The following is a 15,905-nucleotide window of genomic DNA, read 5'->3' as shown; positions in this document are numbered from 1 at the left end:
ATTTAGTTTGATTGTAAAAATACTTTACCGTAAAAAAACGGATTAAACTCATTAGTAAGACCAGCTGAGGTGGTGATGTCATCAAGTAAGCTGTTGTTCCAATTGTCCGTACTGCGTTCTCTGGACTTGTGAACTTTTGGAGTATGGACTTGGAGTCTGGTCCATACTTGTGAACTTGGGTATTGAGAAAGGCCCCTTGTTTCAAGCTCGGGTACATCCCAAGTCTCTTAATTGTCATTTCCTCGTTCCTTTGCTTGAACAGGAAGTTGTTCTGCACCGCCATATTGACGATCGTCCCAAAGCTCTTAATTCTGCTCTGAGGATGGAGGAGGGATCTCTGAGGAGCCGTGAGGAGGACCCACGAGAACAGACTTCCAGGAAGTGTTTTAACAGCCGACACGCCCCCTCATTGTTCATCAGTCATGTGATTGGACGCTGCAGCCGATCAAATATATATATATATATATATATAGATATATGTATCATCATGTCATTCAGTCACGTGACGCTGTTCATTCCTGAGTGTTTGATGAGTTTTATCATTTAAGAGAAACAATAATCTCAAGGAAAGGACGCAAGTGAGGGAAACGGGGATGCAATTAAGAGACTTGGGATGTACCCTCGTCTCGATCTAGAGTCTCAGGAAGAAGCAGGTCTACTCCAGACCAGCAGGAGGCGCTGCCGGACCACCTGGTCGTGTAAAAGGTGTCATGGCGGCTCCCTGTCGGACGGTTCCTTCACGGTGAAACTGAACCAACAGATTCAGAGGTAGTTTGAGGATGAGCTGAAAGAAGAAGAAGCACGTGACTCTCAGGTGAGACAGAACTCAGTTCACCTGAGAGTTCTTTTCTGTCCTCGCGCTCTGTGTCTCGTTCTAATCTAACGTCTCGTGTGGATCGGACGGACTCGCCAGACGTCGTTGACATATCGGCCAAATCCCAATGTCCCCCTTACGGACTCACGGACTTTGAGGCGCGCTCCCGCGAAGTCCGTGAGGGTTTAGTTCTGTCCCACTGTCACATCATCAAGGGTTTGAGTCTCTCGCAGACATGTTGAGCCCTTTATGAACCCTTTCCGTAAGTCAGCATGGTGACTTAGCCTCAGGGAATTACCCACAAATCATTGCAATGTGACGTTAAACACGGGCCAAATCCCAATGTCCCCCTAAACCCTCAAACCCTGAACCCTCAAGGACTTACTGACGTCACCTGGTGAGCGGGTGAGTGTGAGAGGCTGTGAGGGCTTGAGATGGTGTAATAGGAACGGACAGCACTTTGCAGCAACATATCAAGTTACCATGACAACGACAAAAAATATGATGCATAATGATGTGGGTATTTATTGTATACTTTGTACTCCCTGATTTGAACGTCTTCAGGCTCTTTCCTCACTAGATGAGGTAACTTCATATCATCTATTTATTCGTTTTGTCAAAAGAGCTTCAATGACGAAATCAAATATATTCTGTGAGTCTGTGTGAGTCTATTGTTGTTTATTGTTGTCTGTGTGTGTCTATTGTTTATTGTTTGTGTGAGTCTGTTGGTGTCTGTTGTCTGTGTGTGTCTATTGTTGTCTGTGTGAGTCTGTTGGTGTCTGTTGTCTGTTGGTGTCTGTTGTCTGTTGGTGTCTGTTGTCTGAGTCTGTTGTCTGTTGTTGTCTGTGTGTGTCTATTGTTGTCTGTGTGAGTCTGTTGTTTGTTGTCTGTTGGTGTCTGTTGTTGTCTGTGTGAGTCTGTTGTCTGTTGGTGTCTGTTGTCTGTGTGAGTCTGTTGGTGTCTGTTGGTGTCTGTTGTCTGTGTGAGTCTGTTGTTGTCTGTGTGAGTCTGTTGTTTGTTGTCTGTTGGTGTCTGTTGTTGTCTGTGTGAGTCTGTTGTCTGTTGTCTGTTGGTGTCTGTTGTCTGTGTGAGTCTGTTGTCTGTTGTCTGTTGGTGTCTGTTGTCTGTGTGAGTCTGTTGGTGTCTGTGTGAGTCTGTTGTTGTCTGTGTGAGTCTGTTGTTGTCTGTTGTCTGTTGGTGTCTGTTGTCTGTGTGAGTCTGTTGTCTATTGTTGTCTGTGTGTGTCTGTTGGTGTATGTTGTCTGTGTGAGTCTGTTGTTGTCTGTTGTTGTCTGTGTGTGTCTATTGTTGTCTGTGTGAGTCTGTTGTTGTCTGTTGTCTGTTGGTGTCTGTTGTTGTCTGTTGTGTCTGTTGTCTGTGTGAGTCTGTTGTTGTCTGTTGTTGTCTGTGTGAGTCTATTGTTTGTTGTCTGTTGGTGTCTGTTGTTGTCTGTGTGAGTCTGTTGTCTGTTGGTGTCTGTTGTCTGTGTGAGTCTGTTGGTGTCTGTTGGTGTCTGTTGTCTGTGTGAGTCTGTTGTTGTCTGTGTGAGTCTGTTGTTTGTTGTCTGTTGGTGTCTGTTGTTGTCTGTGTGAGTCTGTTGTCTGTTGTCTGTTGGTGTCTGTTGTCTGTGTGAGTCTGTTGGTGTCTGTGTGAGTCTGTTGTTGTCTGTGTGAGTCTGTTGTTGTCTGTTGTCTGTTGGTGTCTGTTGTCTGTGTGAGTCTGTTGTCTATTGTTGTCTGTGTGTGTCTGTTGGTGTATGTTGTCTGTGTGAGTCTGTTGTTGTCTGTTGTTGTCTGTGTGTGTCTATTGTTGTCTGTGTGAGTCTGTTGTTGTCTGTTGTCTGTTGGTGTCTGTTGTTGTCTGTTGTGTCTGTTGTCTGTGTGAGTCTGTTGTTGTCTGTTGTTGTCTGTGTGAGTCTATTGTTGTTTATTGTTGTCTGTGTGAGTCTGTTGGTGTCTGTTGTTGTCGGTGTGTGTCTATTGTTGTCTGTGTGTGTCTGTTGGTGTCTGTTGTCTGTGTGAGTCTGTTGTTGTCTGTGTGAGTCTGTTGTCTGTTGTTGTCTATTGTTTATTGTTGTCTGTGTGAATCTGTTGTCTATTGTTGTCTGTTGTTGTCTATTGTTGTTTATTGTTTGTGTGAATCTGTTGTTGTCTGTTGTCTGTGTGAGTCTATTGGATTAAAAATGTTTTCTAATGCTGTTGTCACAACAACCAGGCAGCATCAGAGGACCAATCAGAGTGAGCCTCACCTGTCCCTCTACAGGTATGAATGTGATGTCATCAGTGATGCGGGGGGGCCGCCGGCTCGCCCTCGTGGACTCTGCTCTGTTCAGCCACTTCCTGTTTCCGCCCGTCCACTGTCCGGCTCGAAGCTCCGCCCCCTTGCTCACCTGTGAACAGAACAGGAAGTTCGCCTCCAAACAGGTGAGTCTTGACTCGACACTTCCGATCTGCTAGTGATGTCACTGCCTGTTTAAAACATAAATATAATATGTAAACATATAAACACATAAATATAATATGGAAACATAAACACATAAATATAATATGGAAACATAAACACATAAATATAATATGTAAACATACAAACACACACAAATATAATATGTAAACATATAAACACACATAAATATAATATGTAAACATACAAACACACATAAATATAATATGTAAACATACAAACACACATAAATATAATATGTAAACATATAAACACACATAAATATAATATGTAAACATACAAACACACATAAACATAATATGTAAACATACAAACACACATAAATATAATATGTAAACATATAAACACACATAAATATAATATGTAAACATATAAACACACATAAATATAATATTTAAACATATAAACACACATAAATATAATATGTAAACATACAAACACACATAAATATAATATGTAAACATACAAACACACATAAATATAATATGTAAACATATAAACACACATAAATATAATATGTAAACATATAAACACACATAAATATAATATTTAAACATATAAACACACATAAATATAATATGTAAACATACAAACACACATAAATATAATATGTAAACATACAAACACACATAAATATAATATGTAAACATATAAACACACATAAATATAATATGTAAACATACAAACACACATAAACATAATATGTAAACATACAAACACACATAAATATAATATGTAAACATACAAACACACATAAATATAATATTTAAACATATAAACACACATAAATATAATATGTAAACATGCAAACACATAAACATAATATGTAAACATACAAACACACATAAATATAATATGTAAACATACAAACACACATAAATATAATATTTAAACATAAACACATAAATATAATATGTAAACATATAAACACACATAAATATAATATGTAAACATACAAACACACATAAATATAATATGTAAACATACAAACACACATAAATATAATATGTAAACATAAACACATAAATATAATATGTAAACATACAAACACACATAAATATAATATTTAAACATAAACACATAAATATAATATGTAAACATATAAACACACATAAATATAATATGTAAACATACAAACACACATAAATATAATATGTAAACATACAAACACACATGAATATTATATGTAAACATAAACACATAAATATAATATGTAAACATATAAACACACATAAATATAATATGTAAACATAAACACACATAAATATAATATTTAAACATAAACGCATAAATATAATATGTAACCATATAAACACACATACATATAATATGTAAACATATAAACACACATAAATATAATATGTAAACATACAAACACACATAAATATAATATGTAAACATATAAACACACATAAATATAATATGGAAACATACAAACACACATAAATATAATATGTAAACATACAAACACACATAAATATAATATGTAAACATATAAACACACATAAATATAATATGGAAACATACAAACACACATAAATATAATATGTAAACATACAAACACACATAAATATAATATGTAAACATATAAACACACATACATATAATATGTAAACATATAAACACACATACATATAATATGTAAACATACAAACACACATAAATATAATATGTAAACATACAAACACACATAAATATAATATGTAAACATATAAACACACATAAATATAATATGTAAACATACAAACACACAAATATAATATGTAAACATACAAACACACATAAATATAATATGTAAACATACAAACACACATAAATATAATATGTAAACATACAAACACACATAAATATAATATGTAAACATATAAATATAATATGTAAACATACAAACACACATAAATATAATATGTAAACATAAACACATAAATATAATATGTAAACACATAAATATAATATGTAAACATACAAACACACATACATATAATATGTAAACATAAACACATAAATATAATATGTAAACATACAAACACACATAAATATAATATGTAAACATACAAACACACATAAATATAATATGTAAACATACAAACACACATAAATATAATATGTAAACATAAACACATAAATATAATATGTAAACATATAAATATAATATGTAAACATACAAACACACATAAATATAATATGTAAACATAAACACATAAATATAATATGTAAACATACAAACACACATAAATATAATATGTAAACATAAACACATAAATATAATATGTAAACATAAACACATAAATATAATATGTAAACATAAACACATAAATATAATATGTAAACATAAACACATAAATATAATATGTAAACATATAAATATAATATGTAAACATACAAACACTCATAAATATAATATGTAAACATAAACACATAAATATAATATGTAAACATATAAACACACATACATATAATATGTAAACATACAAACACACACAAATATAATATGTAAACATACAAACACACATAAATATAATATGTAAACATAAACACATAAATATAATATGTAAACATACAAACACACATAAATATAATATGTAAACATAAACACATAAATATAATATGTAAACATACAAACACACACAAATATAACATGTAAACATAAACACATAAATATAATATGTAAACATACAAACACACATAAATATAATATGTAAACATAAACACATAAATATAATATGTAAACATACAAACACACATAAATATAATATGTAAACATACAAACACACATAAACATATGTAAACATAAACACATAAATATAATATGTAAACATATAAACACACATAAATATAATATGTAAACATACAAACGCACATAAATATAATATGTAAACATAAACACATAAATATAATATGTTAACATATAAACACACATAAATATAATATGTAAACATACAAACACACATAAACATAATATGTAAACATATAAACACACATAAATATAATATGTAAACATACAAACACACATAAATATAATATGTAAACATAAACACATAAATATAATATGTAAACATATAAACACACATAAATATAATATGTAAACATACAAACACACATAAATATAATATGTAAACATACACACATAAATATAATATGTAAACATATAAACACACATAAATATAATATGTAAACATACAAACGCACATAAATATAATATGTAAACATATAAACACACATAAATATAATATGTAAACATACAAACGCACATAAATATAATATGTAAACATAAACACATAAATATAATATGTTAACATATAAACACACATAAATATAATATGTAAACATACAAACACACATAAACATAATATGTAAACATATAAACACACATAAATATAATATGTAAACATACAAACACACATAAATATAATATGTAAACATACAAACACACATAAATATAATATGTAAACATACAAACACACATAAATATAATATGTAAACATAAACGCATAAATATAATATGTAAACATACAAACGCACATAAATATAATATGTAAACATACAAACGCACATAAATATAATATGTTAACATAAACACATAAATATAATATGTTAACATATAAACACACATAAATATAATATGTAAACATACAAACACACATAAACATAATATGTAAACATATAAATGCACATAAATATAATATGTAAACATAAACACATAAATATAATATGTTAACATATAAACACACATAAATATAATATGTAAACATACAAACACACATAAACATAATATGTAAACATACAAACGCACATAAATATAATATGTAAACATAAACACATAAATATAATATGTTAACATATAAACACACATAAATATAATATGTAAACATACAAACACACATAAATATAATATGTAAACATAAACACATAAATATAATATGTAAACATATAAACACACATAAATATAATATGTAAACATACAAACACACATAAACATATGTAAACATAAACACATAAATATAATATGTAAACATATAAACACACATAAATATAATATGTAAACATACAAACGCACATAAATATAATATGTAAACATAAACACATAAATATAATATGTTAACATATAAACACACATAAATATAATATGTAAACATACAAACACACATAAACATAATATGTAAACATATAAACACACATAAATATAATATGTAAACATACAAACACACATAAATATAATATGTAAACATACAAACACACATAAATATAATATGTAAACATAAACGCATAAATATAATATGTAAACATATAAACACACATAAATATAATATGTAAACATACAAACACACATAAACATAATATGTAAACATATAAACACACATAAATATAATATGTAAACATACAAACACACATAAATATAATATGTAAACATACAAACACACATAAATATAATATGTAAACATATAAACACACATAAATATAATATGTAAACATATAAATGCACATAAATATAATATGTAAACATACAAACACACATAAATATAATATGTAAACATAAACACATAAATATAATATGTAAACATAAACACACAAATATAATATGTAAACATACACACATAAATATAATATGTAAACATATAAACACACATAAATATAATATGTAAACATAAACACATAAATATAATATGTAAACATAAACACACAAATATAATATGTAAACATACACACATAAATATAATATGTAAACATATAAACACACACAAATATAATATGTAAACATATAAACACACATAAACATAACATGTAAACATATAAACACACATAAATATAATATGTAAACATAAACACATAAATATAATATGTAAACATACAAACACACATAAATATAATATGTAAACATAAACACATAAATATAATATGTAAACATATAAACACACACAAATATAATATGTAAACATATAAACACACATAAACATAACATGTAAACATATAAATGCACATAAATATAATATTTAAACATATAAACACACATAAATATAATATGTAAACATAAACACATAAATATAATATGTAAACATATAAACGCACATAAATATAATATTTAAACATATAAACACACATAAATATAATATTTAAACGATGTAAACACACTAGATGTTGTGATGTGTCATAGGTAAAAGATCAAAGGAACCAGAAGGTCAAAGCTAAAGGGGACAAACAGGAAGTGGAGATCAGACAGAGGATGACGGCGGCGTCTCTCGCTGAGGCCATGAACAGAGACTTTGGTAAGAGACGATTAATGTTATCAATAAAGTTCTGAAAGAAAGAAAGTTCTGAAGAAAGTGTTTGAATACATTTATTCATACAAAGACTCAGTGTTTGAGTTTTTGTATCAAAAAGTTTATTTAATGTGCTTTATAAAGATAAAGAGGTTTTTATTCTCATTGTAGATACAACGAGCCCTTAGCCAGCAGCGAACAACGGCAACAAGCAATATACAAGATTAAATACACAAAATGAATAAAAACGCTACTAAAGTAATAATAAAATGTGCAAACAGTGCAGTAACTGAGTATAAAGTGTGTCAGTGGAGTCAGTGGAGTTATCAGCAGCTTGATGGGGGGCGGGGGGGTGATGGAGGAAGAGGCTGTTCCTCAGGCCATGTCCACACTACTCCATTTGAAAACGGAGTTTTAAAACAAAACGATCTCCGTCCACACAGCGTTTCAGCATCGTTTACGAAATGATCTCCGTCCAGACGAAAACGCCTAAAAACGAATATCACGTGACTCTTCACGTACACTGGGCATGCGCGTGGTTGCCGGTGTAAACAGGAAGTGGATTGGTTGCTTAGTTTTAAAAATATGACAGAGTAATAAAGTCGTCTTTAATAATGAAAGGTTGTTTGATACTTAAGATCTTCCTCTATGAACTCAAACAGACAGTTCGTGGAAAGTTACATTTTTTTCAGACGTAGTTACAGCGCTGCAGGTCTTTATATCTCTGTCTCTCGCATCACATTTACTTTAACATCAACACTTACACGTAAAGGTTTACTAGATTATGATCCATAAACACGTCTCTCACTCGTGTCCTCGGTTTCGTTGTTCTCACTCGTAGCTCTGCTGGTGGCTGAAGTCTCTCAGAGCATTTACTGCTTTTGTTCCTTTACAGTTTATCTCTGGACTTCACAATAGATGTGCAGAACAAACTAAGCATTAATAAGGAGAGTCCTCCGTTTTGAGTCCATCACCCTCCCTAAAGCCGATAGTGGACCTCCGCTGGTCACGCTGCTCACTGATCGCTGCACTAACAGCTGCTTCCTCCGTAACAAAGCAGACTTCAACTGAACAGCTGCTGGTAAAGACAACGCGGTCAGCAGCGCCTGCGATCGGTCGGCCATGTTGAGTTGACCTGGTAGATGATCGGTCATCAATGTTGTTGGTGATCTTCAGGGTAAGGGTCACGTGATAGGAGCGTGACCAATCGGGGAAGGACACGTCGTGACTGCTAACAACCAATCAAGTAGCGAACGCGGGCGTCATCGTTTCTAAACTCTTCTGTTTTTTGGTGCTCAAACGCCGGCGTAGTGTGTACGCTCAGTGTAAACGTAGCAAAACATGCGTTTCCAAACGAAAACGAAGTAGTGTGGACGTGGCCTCAGTCTGTTTGTGCGTGTTTGTGTAGTTCTGTAGCTTCTCCCCGATGGCAGGGGGACAAACAGACTGTGACCTGGGTGGGTTGGGTCCTTGCTGATGTTGCCAGCATACACCGTGTCCCGAGTCGGGAGCTCGGTTCCTACGGTTCCTACGGTTCTCTGCGCTGCTTTAACTACCCGGCCGGGTCTCTCCGGTTCTCTGCTGGGCAGCTGGTGTACCACACGGTGGCGCAGTGGCAGAGGATTGTCTCTATGGTGCTCCTGGAGAAGTTGACTAGGAGCTGAGAGGGGAGTTTGACTTTTTTGAGTTTCCTCAAGAAGAAAAGCCTCTGTTGGGCTTTCTCCACAGGTGGAGGTGTTAAGGGCCCATTTCAGATCCTTTGTGGAGTACAATATGCTCTGAACAGAGACATCTTCACTCCATCTGTACACACACCAGACTAACGTGAGAGACTCTTTGTTGTGCAGACATCATACCACATTGCCTGGAAATGTCGTTATCATCAGACACGTGTTCTGTTAAAAAATGACCAAGATATTTGACTTCACTACAGACACCAAGATTATTGTCAGACAATTTGAAGTCAGGGAAGTTTAGACATTTGTCCTCTTTAGTTCTACAGATCAGGACAGCACTCTTACTGGCGTTGTGTTTGATGTCATGTTCCACACCGTACACAGTACATATAGTGAGGAGCTGCTGAAGACCAGCACTAGAAGGACTAAAGATCACCAGATCATCTGCAGACATGATGTGATTAACCAGAGTATTACCCATCATGCACCAGGATTACAGGCTTTCAGTTGCTTGGACAGATCATCAATATACAGATTAAACAGAACTTGTCTGACACCATTGCTAACCCCTAATGGGGCTGACACACTTTTACCCATTTTACTCTCATACTCTGGTGCGCATACCAGTAAGCCAGAATTCTCACTGTGTATGTGGGGACACCTCTTTGGCTCAGTTTAAAAAATAACTTACTGTGATTAACACGATCAAAAGCTTTGGAGGCATCAATGAAACACATCAACACTGATGAGTTTTGACCTCTGTATTTGTTTACAATGTCCTTTAAGGCATATATACACAAGTCAGTGCCATGTTTGGCTTTGAAGCCCAACTGGTTATCTGTGGAGGTGATGAAGTCCTGTATTCTGTCCAGCAGGATTCTTTCCAGGACTTTTGACAGGACGCTGGCCAAAGCAATGGGCCTGTAATTCTCTAGGCTACATACTTTACCAGCTTTGTTTTTAATGACTGGCACTGAGAGAACAGACAGCATTGAGTCTGGTAACAAGCCGTGAATCATGACGCCAGTAAAACAAACAGCGAGGAGAGGAGCTAACCTCGGACTAGCATATTGAAGGTGTTCAGCAGTAATATGGTCTGAGCCACTTGCTTTGCCTTCAGACAGTTTGTTGATAGCTTGGTGCACCTCATATGATGTAATTACCATTCACTCATTACTCTCAGAACTGTCCACGCTGTACAAATCACTTTTGATGCAGTTCAATAAGGTGCTATAATGCTGTCGCCATAACTCAGCAATGTTGTCTGTTCCTGAGATTCCATCTACAGTGCATGGTAAAGATGTTTCACAGTTACAGTTATAGTGGTGTCATCAGCGAACTTCACTATCATGTTAGACGAGAGTCTTTGTCGAATAAAGTTTATTTAATGTGTTTTTCTGTCTTTAGACCACATCTTGGAGGCTCTCCTGAACACCTCTATGGATGTGGACTCTCTGGAGCCGGACTCGGTTCTGGAGGAGAGGTGGATTAAGGAGGTGGTGACTCGGTCGGGGATGAAGTTCAGATGGGCCAAACTGAGTGAGAGCAGAGAGAGACCCAACAGGGACGTCCAGAGGAGGTACGAGGACAGGAAGTCTTTAAAGTCACATGATTTAACCTGTTGTTCATTCATGTTGTTTCTACTGCGAGGACAACCAATCACACACCGTCCAATCAGGAAGGACTACAAACCGTCCAATCAGGAAGGACTACAAACCGTCCAATCAGGAAGGACTACAAACCGTCCAATCAGGAAGGACTACAAACCGTCCAATCAGGAAGGGGCTACAAACCGTCCAATCAGAAAGGGGCTACAAACCGTCCAATCAGGAAGGGGCTACAAACCGTCCAATCAGGAAGGGGCTACAAACCGTCCAATCAGGAAGGACTACAAACCGTCCAATCAGGAAGGACTACAAACCGTCCAATCAGGAAGGACTACAAACCTTCCAATCAGGAAGGACTACAAACCGTCCAATCAGAAAGGGGCTACAAACCGTCCAATCAGGAAGGGGCTACAAACCGTCCAATCAGGAAGGGGCTACAAACCGTCCAATCAGGAAGGGGCTACAAACCGTCCAATCAGAAAGGGGCTACAAACCGTCCAATCAGGAAGGGGCTACAAACCGTCCAATCAGGAAGGGGCTACAAACCGTCCAATCAGGAAGGGGCTACAAACCGTCCAATCAGGAAGGGGCTACAAACCGATGATAATGACTGAATGATTGACTCGTTGATTGACTCATTGATTGGTTGATTGATTTCTGAGACCTTTTCGTGTGACCTCTCTGACCCCCTCAGACCTCCAGCTGACCCGTCTCTCCTGAAGACCCGCCCCCCGGTGGTCACCATCATGGGCCACGTGGACCACGGTAAGACCACCCTGCTGGACAGTCTGAGGAAGAGCCAGATCGTCTCCACGGAGGCCGGAGGGATCACTCAGCACATCGGAGCTTTTCTAGGTAACGTTCACCTGAAGCTTCTCACCTGCTTTCATTCAACTTTATTCACAAAATAGTGTCTAAACAAACCATACCGGTGGGTTTTTTCTTCCAGTTCAGCTGCCTACAGGTGAGAAGATCACCTTTCTGGACACTCCGGGTCACGCTGCCTTCTCCTCAATGAGAGCCCGCGGAGCCAACGCCACCGACATCGTCGTCCTGGTGGTGGCGGCTGACGACGGTGTCATGAACCAGACGGTCGAGTCCATCCAGCACGCCAGGAGAGCCAAAGGTATGAGCTGCACCTGGTAGTCGCAACTGAGGGCTATTTCGAAACCGTTTATATTTGGTTTTGACTCTGTTTCCACTGTGTTTGTACCCCGTTTCCACTGTTTGTACCTTGTTTCCACTGTGTTTTCATCTTATCTCAGTTCCGATAATAGTGGCGGTGAATAAGTGTGATAAACCTCAGGCCGACCCTCAGAGAGTCAAACAGGAGCTGCTGGCTCATGATGTCGTCTGTGAGGAGTTTGGAGGAGACGTTCAGGCGATCCACGTCTCTGCTCTCAAGGTGAACTAGTTTAATCCACTGTGGAGCCCCCTGCAGGCCGTCAGCAGCAGTGTTTAGTTGTCTTAAAGCTGCGTTCTCTCTACTGTCCACCAGGGGGCGACTCCTCTGGTTGTAGAGACCTCTATGAGAAAATGACTTTATGGTCTCAATCTCTAGTTTCAAGTCTCGTTGGTGTTTTAGGGCGACAACCTGCTGGCTCTGGCCGAGGCCACGGTGGCACTGGCAGAGGTTTTGGAGCTGAAGGCGGAGCCTAGTGGTGCCGTGGAGGGACTCGTCATCGAGAGTCGCACCGACAAAGGCAGAGGGTGAGTCATCAGTGATCTCTCGAGACAGATTGTAACTCTGGTTCTATGAGTTCTACATGCGCTCTACAGACAGCATGATAGTCTGGTTTTCTTGAGTTCTGTCTCGTGTCCCCTCAGTCCTGTAACGTCGGCCATCATCCAGCGGGGGACTTTGAGGCGAGGTTGCGTCCTGGTGGCGGGGAAGAGTTGGGCTAAAGTCCGTTTCCTATTCGACGAGAACGGGCGAGCGGTGACGGAGGTCGGGCCGAGCTCGGCGGTCGAGGTGGTGGGCTGGAAAGAGCTGCCGTCTGCTGGAGACGTCATCGTGGAGGTCGAGTCTGAGGTTCGAAACAAAAACACACAACACACCGGTGGTTTGAGTTTTTATTTCAAACACCTGCTTTGTTGTCACCACTAACCACCTTTCTCCGTCCGAGCAGCAGCGAGCAAGGGAGGCGGTGGAGTGGAGGAGTCACGCAGAGGAGCAGGAGAAGCTGCAGGAGGAGCAGAGCGTCATCGAGCTCAAACAGAAGCTCCACCTGGAGGAGTACAGGAAAGAGAGGGCGGGGCTAAGCCACCTGAGCTGGAGGCAGAGGAAGTCGGCTCTGTACCGAGCCAACAAGAACAAGTTCGCCGTGAGACCGAGCGAGAGGACGCAGAGAGACGAGCTGAGCCTGCCGCTCATCATCAAAGGTACACACACAGAGCTGGGCTCTGATTGGCTGCTCTCACTGTGACATCACTCAGTCACACCTGGGCAGGGTTTCAACAGGTGACCCGTTTCTGTTTCTAGCTTCAGTAAATGGTTTTGTTTCATGAACTCAGCTGCATTGAAACACTTTATTCATTTTAAGTTAATTATCAGGAAATGCAAGAATTGTGTCCGTTCACAGTGAAGGTCTTCAGAAACGTGACGGGTTACCAGGAGAAGTCCAGCCTGGTAGATACATTTAGTCATCACGGCCACACTGACCGACCTTTGACCTGCAGGTGACGTGGACGGCTCGGTGGAGGCCGTCCTCAACATCCTGGACGGTTACGACGCTGAGCAGCAGTGTCAGCTGGAGGTGCTTCACTTCGGCATCGGGGACGTTTCAGAGAACGACGTCAACATGGCCGACGCGTTCACAGGTAGACGTCCAGAAACCCCAGAACCAGAACCGACAGAGACTCCCCCTGACGTTCCGTCTTCCTTCAACAGGTTCCATCTACGGCTTCAACGTCGCAGCCAGCAGGTCCGTCCAGCAGCTGGCGGCGCGGCGCGGCGTCCCGCTGAGACTCCACGCCGTCATCTACAAGCTGATCGACGAACTGAAGGACGAGCTGAGCAGCAAACTGCCTCCGCTGCTCTCGGAGAACATCGTCGGTGAGGAACCGTAGATCCGTGTTGTCAGTTTGACCTCTGAGGGCGAGGACGCGTTCTTTAGTTCAGTAGACGTTCTAACTAAACTCTGCTCAAAGACACAAAGGTCATGTTTGTTCATATGTACTGAACACTCGGGTTGGGCACCGAAACCCGGTGCAAACATGGAACCGGTTCCTATACGTCCGGTACCTACCGGACCGAAACGTAACGCAGATTTCGGTGCTTCCTTTCGGTGCCTGAGCCGATTGAAATACTTTCTTACACGACTCTGATGACTCGGTCCTGGCAGCAGGACTCGGTCCTCCGCTCCTCACTCAGTATTATTACAACGGGAACTTAGCGCTGCCGCTCATAAGCACAACAACACAGGCACGCAGAAGCTTCTTCTTCTTCTTCTCCTCCTTTGAGGAGTACTGGCGGTTGGCAAACGACGAATTGGCGCATTACCGCCACCAACTGGTCAAATAAAATAAGTCATGAGACGTGTCGTATTTTGCCAGAGAAGGAAAATATGCTAATATTTCTGCAAAATAATTGCTGAAGTTTGAAGCTGTAGTGTGTGTACAGAATGTGTGTTTGTATTTATTTAAGTATACTGTAAACTGTAAACTGTTAACATATTGTTCATAGTTAACAAGTTTGAAGCTGTAGTTTGAAGCCAAGTGTTTTGTATTTATTTATATTTTCAGTATACTTTAAACAGTTACTTTTTTCTTCAAATTGAACAATATATTATCGTTTTAGCACCGGTATCGGAAAAAACCCAAACGATACCCAAACCCTACTGAACACGCAAACCATCGTCGACTTATTGATGCGTTTATTTCATCACTAGATCGGTTCAGCTCAGTTTCTCCACAAAGCATTTTGGAATCATGAAGATAAAACCGATCCGTCATTTAGTTGAATAGTTTACAGGTCAAGAGTCCGGATATGTTTATTCACGTCTAACGAGGACAAAGACAAACAGGAAGCGGTTTGTCTCTCTGCAGGTGAAGCGACGGTTCTCGCCATGTTTGACGTCTCCGTGGGGAA

General features: G+C 37.8%; 1 protein-coding gene across 2 annotated transcripts in view; it reads left to right on the top strand.

Moving 5' to 3' along the window:
- The first annotated feature begins 687 nt into the window (after positions 1-687).
- The window catches only part of mtif2 (mitochondrial translational initiation factor 2), a 15,662-nt gene continuing 444 nt past the window's right edge, over positions 688-15,905 (top strand). Inside the window, exons 1-13 of one of the 2 annotated variants that reach the window (XM_079279127.1) lie at positions 688-814; positions 3,029-3,237; positions 8,427-8,538; positions 11,616-11,787; positions 12,510-12,670; positions 12,765-12,941; positions 13,081-13,220; positions 13,401-13,525; positions 13,643-13,847; positions 13,945-14,197; positions 14,495-14,635; positions 14,706-14,870; positions 15,863-15,905. The exon at positions 15,863-15,905 is cut by the window's right edge and continues 98 nt beyond it. In XM_079279127.1, coding sequence (XP_079135253.1) covers positions 3,079-3,237; positions 8,427-8,538; positions 11,616-11,787; positions 12,510-12,670; positions 12,765-12,941; positions 13,081-13,220; positions 13,401-13,525; positions 13,643-13,847; positions 13,945-14,197; positions 14,495-14,635; positions 14,706-14,870; positions 15,863-15,905 — 1,853 coding nt within the window. In that variant the 5' untranslated portion in view covers positions 688-814; positions 3,029-3,078. The remainder of the gene's footprint in view (positions 815-3,028; positions 3,238-8,426; positions 8,539-11,615; positions 11,788-12,509; positions 12,671-12,764; positions 12,942-13,080; positions 13,221-13,400; positions 13,526-13,642; positions 13,848-13,944; positions 14,198-14,494; positions 14,636-14,705; positions 14,871-15,862) is intronic. The other variant, XM_079279128.1, reaches the window with a different exon arrangement.

The sequence above is a fragment of the Melanostigma gelatinosum genome (assembly GCF_949748355.1).
Source record: "Melanostigma gelatinosum genome assembly, chromosome: 11".
NCBI classification, from domain to species: domain Eukaryota; kingdom Metazoa; phylum Chordata; class Actinopteri; order Perciformes; family Zoarcidae; genus Melanostigma; species Melanostigma gelatinosum.
This window is presented reverse-complemented; position numbering and strand designations above follow the sequence as displayed.